This window comes from Mauremys mutica, chromosome 14 (assembly GCF_020497125.1).
Source record: "Mauremys mutica isolate MM-2020 ecotype Southern chromosome 14, ASM2049712v1, whole genome shotgun sequence".
Lineage (NCBI taxonomy): Eukaryota > Metazoa > Chordata > Testudines > Geoemydidae > Mauremys > Mauremys mutica.
In genome coordinates this window covers 11,359,069-11,378,859 of record NC_059085.1, presented here as the reverse complement: position 1 = coordinate 11,378,859, position 19,791 = coordinate 11,359,069, and the positions used below count along the sequence as shown (strand labels likewise).

General features: G+C 48.9%; 1 protein-coding gene across 5 annotated transcripts in view; it reads left to right on the top strand.

Moving 5' to 3' along the window:
* CPNE2 (copine 2) overlaps positions 1 to 19,791 on the top strand; it is a 171,353-nt gene that overhangs the window by 134,689 nt on the left and 16,873 nt on the right. For 4 of the 5 annotated variants that reach the window (XM_044987115.1, XM_044987116.1, XM_044987117.1 and 1 more), the window contains 2 exons: positions 3,015 to 3,066; positions 7,814 to 7,947. In XM_044987115.1, the coding sequence (XP_044843050.1) occupies positions 3,015 to 3,066; positions 7,814 to 7,947 (186 nt within the window). Of the gene's footprint in view, positions 1 to 3,014; positions 3,067 to 7,813; positions 7,948 to 17,589; positions 17,928 to 19,791 lie in introns of those variants that run through there. The other variant, XM_044987119.1, reaches the window with a different exon arrangement.

The window sequence follows — 19,791 nt, the reverse complement described above, 5'->3', positions numbered from 1 at the left end:
TGTCCGCTCTAAGAGCAGCACTTATAGGCACCGTCTGCCTGAAGACAGTGCTTTTGCTGGAGACATCCTGAATGAACTAGAATGGCTGCGCCCACCTCTAGCCCTGAGTTGTGAGAAGGAGGGTTTCTAGTCGTGTTGGGAGGGAGGGGGTTATAGGAGCACCTTGACTTCTTCTCTTCCAACCCTGCTGCCAGCTGAGCCAACCCAGTGCTTTGGGAGCAATGCCCTGTGCAGCTCGCTAGGAGAGACCGGTACCGGTTCCATTTCTGAGCATACTCCTCATCTGGGAGAGCTGCAGCATACGGCTGGGGCGGGGGTGTCAGGGCCTTCTAGCCAGCCGAGGAGTCTGATCCAAAGCCCGTTGACGTCAATGGGATGCTTTCCACTCACTTCAACCGGCACTGCATGAGCCCAAAGGAACTGTTGTTGATTGGCTCCGCAAAGGGCTACGCCGTCCGTTCTCCTCAGCTGGGAAGCCCGACGCCCTTAAAGATAGGAGGGGGGTTACACTGGGAAATATCAGGGGGCTGGAGAAGTGGAAAGGGTCCTGAGTGCACAATGCTGCCGTTGGAACGCCGTCACCTTGCAGTCTGCTCTCTGGTGCACAGGCCTGGTGTGTAATGTCTGCGGAACGCTGCCAGCCAAGGGAACGCCGCATTACAGAGCCCGGTCACTGAAGATTTGACACATGCTTCGGTCACCAGGTCAGGGCTTGTGCATATGAATGGCAGCATTATTCATTGCCCTAAACGAGCATGAAGAGCCTCAGAGAGGAAATGGTAACGTTACCTTGCGCAACAGCTAATCGGCTTTAAACGCAGAAAAGAGTTCTAGGAGGTTTTTTCCACGGAATCTTACAAAAAAAGGAAGTCGTCTTATTCTCTAGATAGCATGTATTTATGTGGAGACGGGGGACATGCTGAAGCAGAGAGATCTGTATTTCCCTGGCAGTCTGGGAGGTTTTTGTGTCCTATACAGGGATAGTTAACGCTAACTTCCCTTGAAACCTAAGGTTCACTTCACTGGCTTTATTAATATTCGTGGACTGCAGCACCCTCTGTCTGAGGATATCAAGGCACTTTGCATACATTAATTAACCCTCAAAACCCGTAAGAGATGGGGGATTTATTATCCCCAGTGTCGCTGGTAAACTGAGGCTGCATCTTCATATTTGGGCACTTGAGATTAGTGGCCTAAATAACCAGCCTAATTGTCAGAAGTGTTGAAAAAGGGAGTTGGGGATGCTCAGCACTGCTGCTAGTCAGACTAGTTATTTAGGTGCCTGCATTTACTCCTCTGAGTTTGACAGTTAAGCCCTAAGTGAATTGCTCACCCACAGCAAATCACTGGCAGAGCTCGTTACGAGAACCCGAGTTGTAGCCCAGCCCGTGTGCTTGAACCAATGCATCACACGCTCCGGTAGCAGTTAGGCTAAAGAAAATGGTGCATCTCTCTGTTGCTGATCTGTGTAATCTGAGAGTCTCTGTAGTATCCATAGTGTCCAATCTGCATAGTGAGATTGTTAGTGGGTCTCAAGGAGTCACTCCTCTCTTCTGATTTCTTTAGGCCTCGTCAGAGAACAGTACATGCTGATTAATTCAAAGCATCTGCTACTGCAGGGGTTCCCAGCCTCTTTCATAGCATCACTTCCCACTCAGTCCCTCACCCCGGGGTCTTTCCCTCTGGGCCTTAGAATCCTTTGCACGGATCACCAGGGCATTTCAGTGGAGTTGTTCCAGGAAACAGGGCAGTGGTTTCTGGCAATCACCAGTCCAGAGCTGCTGAGCAAATCTTCTACGCTGGAATGGCAGAGATGGGCACTGAGACCTGGCTCCGTCTGCGTTTCATTGTTCCTATCACTCTGGGATACATCGTGCTCTCACTTACGCTTGTGCACTCCCCGGGGAGCCCGCTTCCTGAGTCATTCATTCATATGGCATGAGCAGAATTATTAGGAGCAATAAAAGCAAGCGCCTCTTAATGTAATTGAAGCTGGGAGTAGCTTCCTGAGGAGAGCTTTGCAATTAGCATCGCTATTAATTTTGCAAATGGCCGGGCTGAGCCGCCACGTAACTGATAGGAAACACCAGGCACGCTTCAGTTGCCAGCGTCCCAAGGAATCCCCATTCGGAAGCATCTCCCCATTTCCGGAGAGGTGGATAATTCCTCCCACATGGTGTCAGTTGCCTGAAGACCTTGAGTGTCTCTTGCTGCTGCCTAGGAAGGTGGGCTTCCTTAACTATTTTCCTTGACGGCTGGGAAAGCCAGTCCCAGCAATTCCAGGGGGTTACCTCTATCACCTGCTCTGCAGTGCCAGCTTGCAAAGGGATGGGGAACAGGGACTGTCTCTACAGCTAGGACGTTGTGTCATGTGGTTAACGTTGTTTGAGCCTTTTGTGACTTTACATGGAATTAAAGTCACGTCTTCTAGCGAGTGTGATTCTTGGTGGGGTATGTGACAGATGTGCCAGCGGATTGGCCCAGCTCCGCCCACATCCTCAAAGGTTATGTAGGTGTCTAGCTCCCACTGAGATCAATAGGGGCTAGGTGCCTAAACACCCTTTGAGGATCTGGGCCCTTCTCCCTGTGCTCATCCTCCAGGTAGGCAAAGGGAAGCAACATGGACAAACCCAGTTTCTTCCTATTCACTAAGGAATTAGTGATGGGAATCCCAGTTTCACAGGAAGCTGAGTGGAGATTTAGTCAAAAGGCATTAAGGCAAAAGGAACTATCCCCGCCCCCCAAAGCTACTGAAGTCTGCGTGTGTTAATTTTCACTTTTCCTACGCTTGGCATAGCTGGGGGCATAGGAAATGTTGCAGACCCAGCATGGGGAATTAATAAGTCGGTGACACTCCCAAACCAAAGCAAGACTCCCTTTGGGGAGTGCAGGGGAGTTCTGCCCATCAGACCCAAAAACCGCCTTACGTTCTTTTGCCAAGCCTATTGCCAGAAACCCCACTCTGTGCTTAGTTCCCATGTCAATTTGGGTTGTTTTGTTTTTTTTCCCCACAGGTATCGCACGAATTTGCCATTAACTTCAACCCCACCAACCCATTCTGTTCTGGTAAGTACATACGTGGGCCCAGACCTTTCCGGCTTGGGGACCTGTATTTGCTGACTACTAGGACTTGTTACCTCCCCTGTGGTGTCTTCCAAAGAGCAGTGGAGCAGGTCCTAACTAAGTCTTCAGAAGAACCTGTGTTCGAGCAGTGCAGCGTCCTGGAGGCTCGTAGGACAAAGAGCACTGCGTGCCTCCTGTACTTTTACAAGTCCTCTTGAAGTTGAAATTTGGTTACAGTGACTTTCACAGATCCCATGATAGATTTAAAGCCAGAAGGGACCATTATGATCCTCCAGTCTGACCTCCTGCATAACACAGGTCTTAGCAAAAAATAGGGCAATCTCAAGTGAGCTCTCTCAGCCCCTTGTACTTGCTGAGAACACCTCTAGTATTTGTGCTGTACCTATTTCACTAGGTCACTATCCCATTGTCCTGATTTGTCAGAGAGCTTTCTATGGTACTGTTCTTTATTTGTATTACGGTAGCATTCACAGACCAGGGGCCCGATGTCCTAGGCACTTGTACCAACATATGGAGTTTGCCATCTAAATAATATAGACCAAAGGCAGGTCTACACTTAAAACGCTGCGTCGGCACAGCTGCAGCACTTATGTGAAGACGCTCTTGCCCTGATGGGAGAGCTTCTCCTGCCAGCGTAATTAATCCACCTCCCCGAGAGGCGGTAGCTATGTCGATGGGAGAAGCTCTGCCATCAAAGTAGCGCTGTCTACACGGGGGGTTAGGTCGGTGTAACTGCGTCGCTCACGGGTGTGGATTTTTTACACCCTTGGGCAATGTTGTTATACCGATACAGATCTGCAGTGTAGACTTGGTCTACTAAATTGGATTAAAGTAACCTAATATCCAGGTTCCACTTAACCCTTTACGGGGTTAGCCCGTGTGTCTCCACAGTGCACTTGCTCAGCTTTGTAATCATGGGTCAGTTTTACTTCTGTTATTGCAGATGGGGGAAACCGAGGCAAAGTGACTTGGCTGACGGTCACCTGGAACTAGAACTCTGTCTCCTCCCTGAGGCCGTGCCTACAGGCGGGCATGCTGGCAGGGGTGGGGGGATGGAGATAACGACCTGACAAGCCTGATAGTCCTGATTCTGCTAGCTGGAGAGAGGAAAGATGGTCCAGTGATTAGGGGCACCAGTCTAGCACTCATGAGACCCAGGCTCGATTCCCACCTCTGCCACAGACTGCCCTGGGCAAGTCACTTAATCTTTCTGTTCCCTCAGTTTCCCATCTGATAATGGGATAGTCTGATAACAGCACCACCCTACCTCCTGGAGATATATAGTGAGACTGTGGTGCTCAGATGTTCTGGTAATGGGGGACAGATAAATACCTTCAACAGATGTTGCTGGACAGTGACATTAATAATTGTAAATCTGCAGAACCACAGTGCCAGTATCCTCCATAAACCTCCTGTGCTAGTGTAGCCTTTTATTAGACTGTTAAACCAGTACTAAACGTTTAGATTAAATAGGAATACACTTCTCTGATTGGTAAACAGAGCAATGCAAGATATTATGCACTATTTGCATGTCTGTGCATATGCATAGAGTAATAGTTGAAGTACTATTTGACATACATGCTTGAGTGGCACGAGTCCTTATTACCTCTTGGTAATGACATAATAAATCTTAGGTTGCCACATCGTGCCCTATCTTCTATTTGTGATAAATTGCCTTAAATCAAAAGGGGGGGTGAATTTCCCTGGAAATGGAGCATCTGAAGATAGCACAGATCTGATTGGGCGTGGGTGGTGGTGATTGCATTGTTCTGGAGTGCCATTCACAGTTGAACATTCCTCTCTGCAAGAAAAAGCTGTCTGGGAATGTTTCAGCAGAAACCAGGAAATAGTTTCAATTGTCATCAGTAGGCTTCAGATTCAACATCCATCTGAGAGGAATCTCTGGATCTAACGTCCTTGCTACACTCCGGGCTATATGTGCAGACTCGGACAGCACTGCATTGGGTCATGTTCAGACAGTTCTCTTTCTATTCGGAAGTGGATATCAAACTCGTTCTGTGGAAAGAGCCAAATTTTGTCAGATTATGCCGTTATACTACCCTTGAAGCACAGCGGAGTTAACAATGGGATGCTTTCACAAATATCAAAGGGACGAATCTGACGCTAAACCTTTCATTCGTAAAATGAGAGAAAATAGTGCCGGGCCTCTTAGAACTACTGCAGTATTTCTGCTCTGTGTTTGCTCATTTTTGCATGGAATTACCCAGTTTACATATACAATCACAGTAATTCTGTGCATAAATTAGGTGCACAATTGAATACCAAAGTTTTATATTTTAAAAAAGGGTTTAGTGTCACGATTAGGATTAAATGTTAACACCCCCACTGAAATGAACAGGGCAGTTCAGACCTCTCAGAGCTATTGTTGTAGACTTAGACAGGTACCACAGCATCCATTCTGCTCTGTGCACACTTGGAAGGTTTTCTTGGCAGTCATAGCAACATATCAGGTAAATTGAAAGCTTGCCGAAATTTACTTCAAACTGCAATGGGCTCGGGGGTCTCCCCCCGCTGTATTACAGGTGGGATTTTCAAGAGCATCTAAGTGACTGAGGAGCACAAGTCCCTTTGGCTTTCATGAGAGTTGAGCACCTGAGTCACTTAGGCGCTGTTGAAAATCCCATCCTAAAATAGACACTTAGACCCAGATCCTACAACTTCTTGCATGCAGGCAGATTGCTGTGCTTAAAGGGGAGCCCTGTCGACTCCAATAATTCTCCAGGCAAGGCACAGCAGCCCTCATGCACGCAGGTTGTTGCAGATTAGGGGTCCTACTGGTAACTGAAATTATGTACTACAATAATTTACCACTTGGAATCAGCTATATTCAAACATAAGAACGGCCCTACTGGGTCAGACCAAAGGTCCATCTAGCCCAGTATCCTGTCTACCGACAGTGGCCAATGCCAGGTGCCCCAGAGAGAATGAACAGAGCAGGTAATCACCAAGTGATCCAACCCCCCACCCCCACCCCCGCTGCCTCGCCCCATTCTTTGGAGCCAAAGCTTTAACCCATCAGTAAGAAGGGGAGAGAAAATGATTAGTTCCAGTTGATATTTATTCTGTCTTCAAAATCTGTGTGTGTGTGTGTTCGTGTTCGTGTTCAGAGGCAGATAGATGTAACATTTGCATGAGTGTACTTTAAAAGAGAGGTGAAGGGATGGAAAAGAATGGAGCTGAGAGTTCAGGACCCAGTTGGAAATTGAACCTCTCAGTGCGGCCACATTCACGTCTTGCGTCAGTGCAAAGACTTTGGCGGAGGCTGGTCTCCTAGGTGATCAGAGCACAGATGACCCTCGAGGGAATCGGCGTCACACTGTTCCGGTCAGGCTGGAAGGCGGTGCCGTCAGCTAGTGGTCTGAAGCTACAGGCATGAAATAGCCTGAGTGTTTCCTTTTTGTGTGTCTTTACTCCTAGATATTTCCATTTGAGCAATATAACAGTCACTTGTCCAAGCAGCTTGGATTCCTGCTTCCCGCCCGGCCACAGAGTTGGCTGTCGCACGTTAGCAGAACATAGAGTTTAAAGCCACATTCTGTCCTCTGATGTGAGTAGGTGTCTCCCTTTTGAAATTCCAGCTCCCTTTGCACCCATGTTGCAGAGCAAACTTTGACCTCGTTATTTCAGAAGTGAGGAACTTTTTTTAAAAAACATTTTTCTCGGCTAAGTAAGGCAACAAGAGAGAATACAGTAACCCAAGCCACTTGCATAACCCGAGCTTGTAAATTTGCTGGCAACTGTAGAAGTGCCCTGCAAGCTGGTGGGAGAGTTCAGACAACGGACGTGGTAGGGATAGACCAATGTAATCCTTATCATACGATCACCCATGGCAAACAGTGAGTAAGGAGTCCGCTCCAGGGATGGATTCTTTCCTTGCCTAGCCTGAGCTGAGAGTCCTGTATCCCTAGTCTAATGTGCTGACCAGCATGTACACACCTGAGCAGAGCTATCAGTAATGAAAGCAAAAGAGCCTCCTATAACTCACAGATCAGAGCCAGGCTGTTCCTGTGACTGTGGCTTCTCTCCACCGCTTTCCCGCTTTATGGCTGTCTCAGTTCCTTCTTAGGCATGGTGAGATTCTTTCAGGGCATTTATTTGTGCTCCCGCTCAGGCTTGGTATTTTGGTATGTTCACATGGATTGGTAGATTTCCAAAAACAAGCCCTATCTGAATTCAAGCGTTAGAAGCTCTCTCTCTTAACCACAAGGGTTCAGGGGTCTGCTGGAAAAGGTCTGTTAACACCAAAGACATTTGAAGCCTTGTTTTCTGAAGTTCTGAGCATCCACAACGCCAGAGGAAGTCAACAGGTGGTTTCAAGAAACTCTGGTGTTAGACTGTGGCTGTATTGCCCAGTGGTTAGGGCACTAGACTAGACCCCAGGAAACCTAGTGTCTACTTCTGATTCGGCCACTGACCTCGAATAACTTCACCTCTGTGTGTCTGTTTCCCTTACCACTTGTTACCTGTCTGTTTGAATGGTACGGTACGGCGCTGTTTGTATGATCTCTCTCAGAAGTAGGCTCAGATCTCTGGTGGGGCTACAAGATGCTACTGGAAGATGAGTAGCAAAGTGAAATTTAGCTTCAGTGATCTCAGGCTTCTGCCCATTGTATCTGAAATCCATTTTGATGTGTACGGAGAAGGTTACTGCAGGGAGCCGGCTGGGAGGCTGTCTAGTTAATGTCTGGTTTGTCTGGTTCTCTTTAAGGAGTGGAAGGCATTGTCCAAGCATACTCAGCCTGTCTGCCTCACATACGCTTCTACGGACCAACCAACTTCTCTCCCATTGTCAATCACGTGGCTCGGTTTGCTGCCCAGGCTACGCAGCAGGAGTTTGCAGCAGTAAGTTAACAAGTGTCTGTCCTTTTATCTGTATCGCTGCCTTGGCTTGGAATTTCAAAGCAAGACTCATTAAGCTTACCATCTTGTTATCTCCTAGAGGGCTCAGGAGCAGAGAAGTGCAAGATAAAAAAGACCTATTCGATAACTTAATCCGTTCCTTGCATACACAGGCTGTGGTCCCTTGGTAGCGGGTGCATCGATGTCAGTGATACATACCGTGCTTGATCTTAGCCAACAGGCCAGTAACTAGCTCTGTTTAAAAGCTGATGGGATGTCTCGCCATTAAAGGCATGGAACAGCTATATCTAAGGAAGAAGTAATTTCAGGTATGTTTTAGTAAGACCCGCTGCTGTAGGTTCATGACAAAGGCAGATACAGTGATACAATGACAAAGGCAAGATACAATGGAATTTGGAGACTACTGGGAGTTTGAGGCTCTGTTCAGGGACTTGTAGCCTCTGTTACTGCAACAGTTGAGCATCTTGTAGGCACTATGGAATTAACCTCTGTGCCCCTGGGTGGTAAGGAAGTGTTGTTCTCTCCGTAATACAGATGGGGAACTGAGGCACAAGGACATTAAGCAACTCACCCAGACACACAGGAAATCAGTGGCAAAGCCAAGAATTGAACACAGAATTGAACTCCCGAGCCCCAGTTTAGTAACTCAGGGGCCATCCTTCTTCCTCTTGGGCCATTTGTGTTTTCAGGCGAGTGCAGAGATGCAGTTTATCCTAGGTACTTATCTCACTGTCGTAGTGCCTGAGAACCTCTCAACAGCCCTGTGAGGTAGGGCAGCGCTTTTATCCCCATTGCCAGACGGGGGCCTGAGACACAGAGAGGCCGAGTGTCTCGTCCAAGGTCTGTACCAGAGCAGGGAACTCAGCCTGAGTCTCCCAAATCCCAAGCTGGCACTGCAGCAGCCACTGGGCCAGGCATCTGATCGACTGGTTTTTTCCAGTGCCCGTAACACACTGGCAAACAAATGTGTGATTTATTTATTGACATAATAGTTTGAGTCATTTCCTAGGTTAAACTCCGTGGGTGAGGTTTGGAAAAGCATTCAGTGTCGGTGTTAATTTTGCTCCCATTAAAAGTTAGTGGGAGTCAATGGGAAATGTGTTAATTGCTACAGCTTACGGACGAGGAATATGTATTGCCCACGGATAGGCTACACCGTACGAATGATTCATCTCAAATAAGGAACTCTACTTTTTCCCCGTGCCTCTCATTTGAATAGGCGTTATTCAAACACAAGTGCTCCAGTAGCGCTGTGATGAGCATAATAGGCAGGAGAGGAGGAGACGATTGGTCCGTGGATTAGACTGCAGGGTGGGAGGGCTAATGCTGTTTAATACAGAGCCCGTCTTTCCAGGTGTAGAACGTCAAGGGGTAGCCATGTTAGTCCGTATCCACAAAAACAACCAGGAGTCTGGGGGCACCTTGAGGTTTTTTACCCACGAAAGCTTATGCCCAAATAAATCTGTTAGTCTTTAAGGTGCCACTGGACTCCTTGTTGTTCAGGTGTAGAACAGTGTTTTGTGTCTGGGAGCTGGGCTTTCCGGTGCCTGTGTTTTGTTCAGCGGTTTTGGAAACGAAAGCATTTTGTATGCTGTGGTCAAACAGGCAGCACTGCAGCTTACCCAGGAAGAATGAGTCAAGTGATGGACCACCTGGGTTCTTACAGGGGGTGGGGAGGGGTGAGGCAGCCTGGCGTGGGGTAAGTCCACCAGCTTTCTGCCTTTGGAGCTCTGTGAGTTCATTCCTGGTGGGGGCACAAAGTGATAGTAGTCTGGATCCCCTCCCTAACGAGTGGCTGGCCCCACTACAGATTGTCCCATGGCACTGCATAGCATGCGTAGCAGTTTGTGCTTCAGGAGAGCCCCCGGGAGGATGTGTTACTGTGAGGGAGTGGACTGGAGGACAGGCCTGAGGTGCAGTGGCAGCACTATGAGAAACCTGTACAATAGCTTTGGAGGATGGGGTCATAATTCAAAATGATTTGGAGAAATGGTCTGAGGTAAACAGGATGAAGTTTAACAAAGACAAATGCAAAGTGCTCCACTTAGGAAGGAACAATCAGTTTCACACATACAGAATGGGAAGAGACTGTCTAGGAAGGAGCATGGCAAAAAGGGATCTAGGGGTTATAGTGGACCACAAGATAAATATGAGTCAACAGTGTGATGCTGTTGAAAAAAAAGCAAACGTGATTCTGGGATGCATTAACAGGTGTGTTGTGAGCAAGACACAAGAAGTCATTCTTCCGCTCTACTCTGTGCTGGTTAGGCCTCAACTGGAGTATTGTGTCCAGTTCTGGGCACCGCATTTCAAGAAAGATGTGGAGAAATTGGAGAGGGTCCAGAGAAGAGCAACAAGAATGATTAAAGGTCTTGAGAACATGACCTATGAAGGAAGGCTGAGAGAACTGGGGTTGTTTAGTCTGGAAAAGAGAAGACTGAGAGGGGACATGATAGCAGTTTTTCAGGTATCTAAAAGGGCGTCATCAGGAGGAGGGAGAAAACTTGTTCACTGTAGCCTCTAAGGATAGAACAGGAAGCAATGGGCCTAAACTGCAGCAAGGGAGGTTTAGGTTGGCCATTGGGGAGAAGGGGTAGCTCAGTGGTTTGAGCATTGGCCTGCTAAACCCAGGGTTGTGAGTTCAATCTTTGAGGGGGGCCACTTAGGGATTGGGGGCAAAAATCTGGGGATTGGTCCTGCTTTGAGCAGGGGGTTGGACTAGATGACCTTCTGGGGTCCCTTCCAACCCTGATAGTCTATGATTAGGAAAAAGTTCCTAACTGTCAGGGTGGTTAAACACTGGAATAAATTGCCTAGGGAGGTTGTGGAATCTCCATCTCTGGAGATATTTAAGAGTAGGTTAGATAAATGTCTATCCGGGATGGTCTAGACAGTATTTGGTCCTGCCATGAGGGCAGGGGGCTGGACTCGATGACCTCTCAAGGTCCCTTCCAGTCCTTGAATCTATGAGTACAGGTCTGGGCCTGCAAGAGACCAACTCTCATTGGCTTTAACAGGAAGGGCCAGTGCTCACAGCTGATCTGGTTCAGGCATTGGCTCTAACAAGTGTCTTCAGTTGTTTGTTTTCCATGAGCTCCAAATCCTACAATGTCCTTTTGAAGCACTCTGGCTTTGCATAGAGTTGAGCTGTTTCTTTTCATGAGGCCTAGAACGATCCCCAGTTAATTCCACACAATATGTGAGTTGTCGAGCGACGCACCATTGAGAGAGATTAGTGCACGTCATTAGTGCAAGGCCTGCAAGGTGTCTTTTGTTGCTTTTAGAACAAAAATGTCTCCTGCTTCTGTCTTACACTGGTCTGACCTCTCCTGTCCTGTAGCTGACTGGAGTACTAGTAAGATCATGATGTAACAATTGGAACCTGAGCAATTGGACAGAGAAGAAATTCTTATTCAGATGGGTTTTTAAACTCTTTGGTTTATTTAGCTCCAACACAAAACACAGTTAGGAGGGAAATCTTTGTTAAAGATTCAGCATTCTCACCCTTCCAGTTAAGGGCAGAGAAGGCTCCCACTCCAGTTCTCTGCATCTTCCAGGGAAGACTTGTTATATCAAAGGTGAAAAGCAATCAACAAAGAAACCTTTAGTTTTATAACACAGTGCCGGTCTTCAGATGTCATAAAGAAGCCACGAAGTGGGAACAAGCTGTTTATTTCCTTTGCAAGGAAATGCCACTGAACAGTACACTCAATATGTACAGCTCGCTGCTCAATAGCCAAGATGTTTTTGTCTCTAACCCTGCTGATGTTGACGTGGTCTGTGATCGAACGTGAGCCTTGAGCTGAGGGACAATTAAAAAAAAATCCCTGTAAAGTCAGAAAAATATTTGACATCTTTATTTACAGTTTTTTAAGTCATGTGGGCAAACGGCCGATTCTGTGCCAGCAACCCAGTTCCAATATGATGCTTCAAGTCACTCTGTAATCCCGGAAGTCCTGATTAATTAGCCCATCAGACTGTTTACACACACATGCCAAAAAGCTGCTTGTTATCTCTGAGGATGGCCCTCCTGAATCTGCTCTGCTTCATTAGCACATGAGTTTCTGTCTCGTTCTGAAGAGACTGTACCAGGATGTTAGCAGTGGTTTGTGAGGGCAGGTTTTGCAGGTTACTTTCTGTTTAAGCTGGTAGGAAGGAAGGGCTGGGAAGAATGTGGTAATTTAAAGAGACTCATGCAGCTGAAATAAAATCCTGGCCTAAAAGGGAGGGAATCACAGGGCTGCAAGCGGATGGGTGTGAACCAGTTTCTAATGCATTGGAATCCCACACTTGTTATCAGACTGAACTATCCTGTGCACCAAGAACAACTTTGGAGCTCCTAGGTGCTTCAGGTCAATCTAGCCTGATATCCTGTAGTGGGCCTGTCCCACAAGACCAGGCTGAGTTCCTTCCTGCTTACGCAGCAGGGATTACGTTTGCTACCCTAAGTGAGAGCAGGATACCGTGTTAGTGGTGACAGATCTGCCATCCATTTTGTTCTCCCAGGTCAGAGCCAGTGGCCAGCGTGAGTGATGCTGTCTTACTGTCTGGGCCCATGGAAACAGTTCCATTCCAGCGACACGGTGCCCCAGTCCCGAATGCCAACTGGCTGCATAATTATCTTGTCTCCAGCCATTTTTCAAGCTGTCTGTGGTGATAACTCTGCTGTTCGTCCTTTTAAACTCGGGCCCTGGGTTTCAAGCCCAACTCGCACGTTAGCCCGTGCAGAACCGAGAGAGAGCTAGAGGTGCAGCGTCTCCGAGTGGGACGCGGTGACAGCTTGGCAGTGGGCCCATACGCCCCCTGAGCCCCACGTGGTGCAGCTGGTTGGGGGCGGGGCCCTTGGCAGCGTGTGAGCGCGAGTGTGAACGTGGAAAGGAAATGGTCTTTGGCGCGTCGTTGGCTGAGTGCTGCCGTCGGGGTGGTTGCAGGCGTGTCAACAACCAGACGAGTTTAATTTGCTTAACGATAATGAAGATATTCCCAGGTCACTGGGCTTAGATAGCGGAATCCATGGTCCCTTAGCCCAGCGACCTCTAGGGGGCAGGGTTCTGGGCCCCAGAGACTCTTAAAGGGCCAGCGCAGCAGGACCGGGAAGTTTTCAATTCCCTGTCCTCAGGGCGACAGAAGCATAGGTGCTGCGCTGCCCCCTCCCGCGCAAAGCACCCGGATGGGGCAGTGGGCATGACCAGACTCAGGCGGGGCTAGAGAGCTGAAAGAGGGATGCTGAGCCACTGGCAGAAGGGGGCGGGTGTTTGTCCGAGGTCCTGGGATCTTCACCTTCTGGGCCCAAGGAATGGAATTGCTGGGCTCTGGGGCTCTTCACCCCCTCCCCCAGCTGAGACAAGGGCAGCATGAGAGCGATGGCCTGTTCTGAGCTGGGGATGGATTGTCGTGGGTGAGGGGGTCGGCTTGCTGTGTGCCGCCCCTTTAAATGTAAGACGTTGGCTTGCCTGTCGGCTAGGGTTGGACCTCTCTGACGGAGAGCTGCAAAATCCTGGGGTCATCTGGACCCGTCGGGAGCCCAGGGCAGAGGTGGGGAGGAGCTGCTTTCCTCACAGCCCTCCAATCCTGTTGCTGATTCCACCTCCGCTGTGCCCCCTCCTTCGCCCCACAGGCCCTCCTATCCCTGGAACTGGGAGGCAGGACAAGCAGTGGGGAGGAAGAAGCCCCCTTCACTCCAACGGCACCAGTCCCCCTTTTGTCCAGGTCCCCTTAGCGCCTTTGTGTTACCACCACCACCCTCCCCCAACCCACAGAGAGACCAAAAACTCTTCCTGTGGGACACGGTGGTTGGAAGGACGATATTGGTGGTTGCTAGTTTTGTCGTCCTGGGCGACAGTGCCATGATGCGGGGACTCAAGAGGGAGGGTCTGAGTGTGAGATACAAGCACTCTGCTTTCTCTCTCCTGGAGAGTGCCTGGGGGGTGGTGTTTTGGCTGGAAGCGTCATGCTCTGTCATGTTTCCTCGGTGCATGCGCGCACAGACACATGCAATCAGCCGTGTTCCATCTGTAAAGATCCCTGGGTAAGAACACCGGACTACCTCTCTGTTCACCGCCCCTCATGATCAGGGTCACCTGCCTGTGAGAGAGGCCCTATTGGGAGAATGATACGTAAGCCAAAGTTTTCAGAAGTGGCCACTGATCTGGTGTGCCCAACTTGAGACAAAGGTGCCTTGAGCTGGACGTGCAAAAATGGAGGAACACGAGGTCAACGGCGCCTTTTGGAAAACGTTCGCCCTCATTTATATGCTGTATAATCTGGAGCTGGAGTGGAAGGACCAGCCCAGTGATTGGGACACTGGCCTGGGACATGGGAGATTCAAGTCGCTGCTCCGCCATGGGCTTCCTGTGTGACCTTGGGCAAGGCACTTAGTTTCTGTGCCTCAGTTCCCCATCTGTAAAATCGGGTCCTAGAGAGGAGTGGGGCACCTCTGGGATAAAACCACCTATTGAAACATTAGGAAAATGATGTCCTATGACCAAGCTGGTCACAGGACACACAGACATGTAATCTGAAATTGTTGGCCAGGGAACATGGGGGAGGCAGCTGGTATAGCACTGATGAAGACAGGGTATGATAAGAAATGCTACACATATTTGCAATGTACTGTTCAGTTGCTAGATATCTGTGTAGCAGAGTTCCAGACTCTGCATGGTCTCTGGTAAACAAAGGGGACAAAGCTGAAAGTCAAGCTGAGTGGAAGCCAGTTTGTACCTGTAGCTGGAGCCGATTTCTTTTATCGGGAAGCATTTACTGAGAAAGACTGTGATGCCACAGATCACAGCACATCCCCTGTTCCTGGTCTTTAATTAAAAGATACAACTTCACTTGTTTTCTTTCCAAAGGAGCTGTAACAGCTTTCCCCATCTGCTTTCGGATCGTAATAGCTTTCTGCACTTCCATTTCCGTCCTCCATCCCTTTTAAAAACGTCAGCAGTAAATTGCTTTTCTAGGAGACGTCTCTTGCGTCGGCGGTAGTTACATACTTATTTTGTTGTTGGCAAGTCTGAATTTGGTTTCATTCACTATGGATTCCGATCACTCTTTATTTTCAATTTTTGTTTTATATGTCAGAATTCAAGAGGTGGTGGGGAGAAGGCTCCAGACCTAGGAATGAATAGAGAAGCATTAATCATATGTAAATTGCACCCCTCGGTGGCACTAATATTGTAATCAAAGGAGCTTTTAAATAATACTAAGGTAATAGGTCTACCGTAGGCAAGTCTGAACCGGATTTTTCTTTTTTAAGATGCGCAACGAATAACTGATAAGAATTTGATTCCCCCATGACCTGCCCTCTTTCATCCCAGCTTGAATACCTAGAGCGAAGAATGTCAGTAATGTCATCTTTAATAATAGCCTCCTGACAAAGAGGCGTCGGCTGAGAAGATGGCAGCAGCTTCTTTTCAGGGAGAGAGGCCCCTTTTATTTTTAGGAATGAAAGCGGCCACAGATGGGTGGGTTTGTTGTAAAAGCACAAGGGGCCCCGTGAGCCAGGTAAAAACAAGGGCTGAATAGCTGGGGCCCAAACCTATTTGGAGACCCCGGGCTCTGAGGGTCAAAGGGTTTCTGCTGGAGAAAACCAAACCTAGATCTTGGTGTTCCCAAGCATGGGAAGATTTTGGAGCCAGATCTAGAATTTCCTGACCAGGAACGGAACATTGCAGCTCCGTCCCATCTCTGTGATCTTCACCAGCAGCTGCTGACCATCCCAGCAGGGTTGGTGCTCGATGCATGGCTCTCCATGGCCGTGTTAGGCCCACAGCAGAGACGTGTGGAGGGCACTTCTACACCGCAGATGAAGGTGTGATTGCAGCGTGGGAAGAGGTACCAGCTTTAGCTAGTGAAGGCATGATGGTGCAGGCTGCCTGCCCCAGTAAAAGCCTGCTGGGGACACTGGGTACCTGGTTGTGTTGCCAACTTCTACCAAGTCTTCCCTGCTATCATTACCTGCACCAACTAGATGCAAGCTGGCCCAGGTCTGCCTACCCCCGCTGCAGTCACACCTGCATGTGCCGTGATGACGTACTCAGAGTGGTAGAAATGAGTGCAGTTGAAGCCAGTGGGGCAGCGTCAGTTTGCACCAGGGAATTTGGCCCTCTGGTTGCAAATGGCTCCTGGTGAGGATGGAGATTTGGAGAAGTCACATGGTCACCTTTGAACGTTAAAAAAATGCTGCTCGTGTGTCTTTGATCCACCTCCCCCCCACCATCGTCGTTGTTCAGTCTCTAAGGCTAAAATCCAACTGTAGTCATGGCCACGCTGACTTGAAGAGAGAAAAGGAGTTATAAGAAATGAGGCAACATTAGCAAGTGGGGTGACTTATTTGGCTGGAACTCTATGGCTAGAGAAAATTGATTTGCACATGAGGAGGGGATCTAGAATATAGTTCTCCCATCAGTGTGTGTGATAGGGCTTGGGAGGTGACAGAGAGAAGTTCCATTGTGGGTAACCTCCCTGCCATATCGGGGGGCAGATGGGGAATAGACTTGTACTAGGATAATTGGCAAATGAACAGAGAGCAGCTGGCTAGCTCTGCCTCCGGTTTTATCGGCATGGTTTGCTTAGTGATTCAAACCTTTGCTTCTCAGGCCGTGGGTTTCAAGAACCATAAGCTGCATGCAGGTGTGGGGAGTGGGGTCGTGAGCCAGCATCCATTTCTCATCTCAGGTTTTCGGCTGAATCGAGTTTGCCTGGTCCCTTTCCAGCCGTGCAGCCTGCCCCGGGGAAGCACCCCTGGCGCCATTGTCAGTTCAAGTTACACCTCCTTGAGGTGCTGTAGAAACCGCAATAAATGATACGAGCGTGGAGCAGAGTAGGGGCCGTTGGCAAGCAGCCAGGGGTCATTGTGTGAAATAAGTGGTGGCAAATGGCAAAGGAAGGATAAGTTGAAAACGTTAATGCAGATATTCTAGGCATGCTGGTAAATATCCAGCCTTGGGGATAGGCGGATGCAGCTCTGTTGATTTCTATCTGCCCAGCAATCTAATTGGATGTCGTAATTCTAGGCGTTTAGGATTTGTGAACATCGCCATGGTATCTGGGAGCCTGCCCTGTCCCCGGGTCTGAATCCGCCCCGTTCTCGTTCAGCTTCCCTCCGAGAGGTGTGCCATTTCCTAGCACTAAAAAACCAACCCTGCTTATACCTTTTCCATGGCAACCCAGATCACAAACAATGGAGCTCACCAGCTTTTAAGAGGTGGAAGCGGAAAACAATGTGTGTGTGAGAGAGAGGGAGAGACTGCATGCACCTGACTTGACACGAAAAGGATTAACAAGCACTGGGAAATGAAAATTACCTTTCAAAGAGAATCTTCAGTTTCCAAATAGGCTCCTCTTTCACTAGCATGCTGGATATGTTGGATAATCCCTAGCAGGCTTGAATCTAATTGCTGACTTAACTAGCAGAAATAATTGGTGGTCACATTTTATAGGCAATACAGCCCATACGTGACTTTAATATCAAGTAACTTAAAAAACGGATGGAAACAATAAATGATATTGGAAGAGCAGCCTGACTGTATGCTAACAACCCATGCTGAATACTAAAAAAGGAGGCATAAGGCCCTAGAAGGCACCTTACTATGGAGTTCTCTGACCTTTCTTCCTCACCCGCAGATTTGCCCAGAAGCCAGCAAGTCGTGAGCTGCTATCACTCCACAGGCCGTCCAGTTATTAAAAGACAACCTGGTTCTGAACCTGCATCTGCCCAGCACATGGAAAAGCCCAGTCTGTCCCCAGCACCCCAGGATCTGCTTCTCTGTACTTAAGATTTCCTCTCTTTATCTTACAAGCATGAAACCCCTGCCTCAGCACCCACCCCTCCACGTCTTCCTTTGTAAATCCCCAAAGATAGTGGAGGGAAAGAGACGTGAAGCTGAAAAGCTGGTCCCGTTCATTGGTCTCGAAGGCCCCAGAATCTGCACCTCTGTACATCCCTGGTTCTCCATCCTGCTCCAAATCCTGTGTGAAAAGATTCCCATGCCTCAGATTCTTTGTCTCTCTCTGTTATTGGCTTTGTGACAGGGTGGTTCCTTCAGCATGTGATTGTTTTGCACCTGACTCCAGGAGTTCATGGTCCTACCTTATTTATTCCTGCAAAGCAGCTTGGCGTACGCTTTGTATGTACGACAGTCTCCAGGGTGAAACCACTCATGGTCACCTGGATTTGTGGCCAGCTGCAGCCACACCAGAGAACATCTCCAGTACCCTCTCCGCTGTGAACTCACTGCGTGTTACGCAGCCTGCTGAGAAAAGGGCTCCTGGCCACGTGCATGAACCACGTGGCTGCTTCACGCTGTACTGTAACGGGAAGGGAAGCTGTTCCTCCAGTGCTGAAGGCTGTCTGGGGCAGCCTGCCCTGTGTTACATGGTCGCCTGGTATCATGGGGGGAAAGGAAGTTCCTGTGGTAGCTGTTAGTGAGTTTCTTTACATGTAGGAAGTGGCGGAGCAGAGAAATGTGCCCATTCTCATCCTTGTGTGGAATTAGATGGCCTTGGTCCATATTCTAGTGAACAGGGTCCCCATCACCACCAGAGCTGGCACGAACTGACCCCTTTCGTGGCAGACTCGGCGGAGTGCCCGAGGGCTGAATGGGGCATGGAGACTGGCCTAGTGACTACAGCCCTAGACCGGGACACTGGAGAGCTGGGGGACCTATTCCTGGCTCTGCCACTGACCTGGGGCAAGTCACGTCCCCGCTCCATGCCTCAGTTTCCCTGTCTATAAAATGGGGGAAATGATACTGGGCTCCTTCATGAAGTGCTTTGAGATTGACAGAGGCCAGGCATTATGTAAGGGCAGAGTGGGGCTCTTATTTTGGAGGTGAGAATGGTTTTGCGTCAGAAGGCTGAGGTGCATTGCAAAAGCCGTTCGGTGACGCGTGTCCTGCCACTGCCCTGTACTGCACCTGTGCTCTGGGCGAAGAGGGGATGATAGTTTGCAGGGCTGTCAACCCAGCACATTTGGCCAGCCCTCACTTCACTCTTACTGAATGTCATTGCTTCATTGCATTTCACTGCTGCCTCATTAGGGGGCTTGGTATTGTTAACCCCTGGGTTTTTAAGCACACTCATAATTGGAGCTTATCCATGCTCACCTGCGTTCCGTGCAAGGCTAAGTAAATAACGTAGGGCTCAGGGTAGCAGAAGCCGTACTGTGAGGCATGGACTAGCTGTAAGTATTTGCAGCTCATTCCTTAGAGAGCCTGATTCCAATGCATGGATTCTTCGCCCCCTCCCTCCACCCTCAGTTATCTGATTCCAAGTTCCAGCCCTGATCTCCCTCACTATCTCTGCCCCAATATTCAGGTGCTTGCAATTTCTGCTATGTGCTTCCAGTGGGCGAATCCCTGATCCCACAGGGGTTATGCTGCGAGCGGGGTGCCATTAAAAACAGGGGATATGTTTCCCCCCCACACACTCATCCCTTTGAGGTTCAGCTACTGGCCACTGAGAAAATTGTTGGCAACTTTATGGTGAAACCGAGGCAGGGCCAGCCGGGTGAAGGCTGAAAGTAAGGTAGCCCAGAGGGGAAAAAAGTTAGGAAGAGGCCAGATGAAAAGCAGAGATGTGAGAAGACCAATCGCCGTGAAAAGCAGCTTGGATCACAGAGCTGTTTTCAAGAGGTGACACAAGGAAATGGCTTTAGGAATAGCTGTGCTCACAGAAAGTCAAGAATTGTTTTGTGACGGCCTTATTATCTCCAATCCCCGGGGAAGGGGGCAACACTTCTGGGTGTTGTACAAGCACTGAGGAAGACACAGCCTCTGCCCCAAAGTGCTTAGGCGTTAGCGACAGGCAATGTGTGCGCAGCAGGAG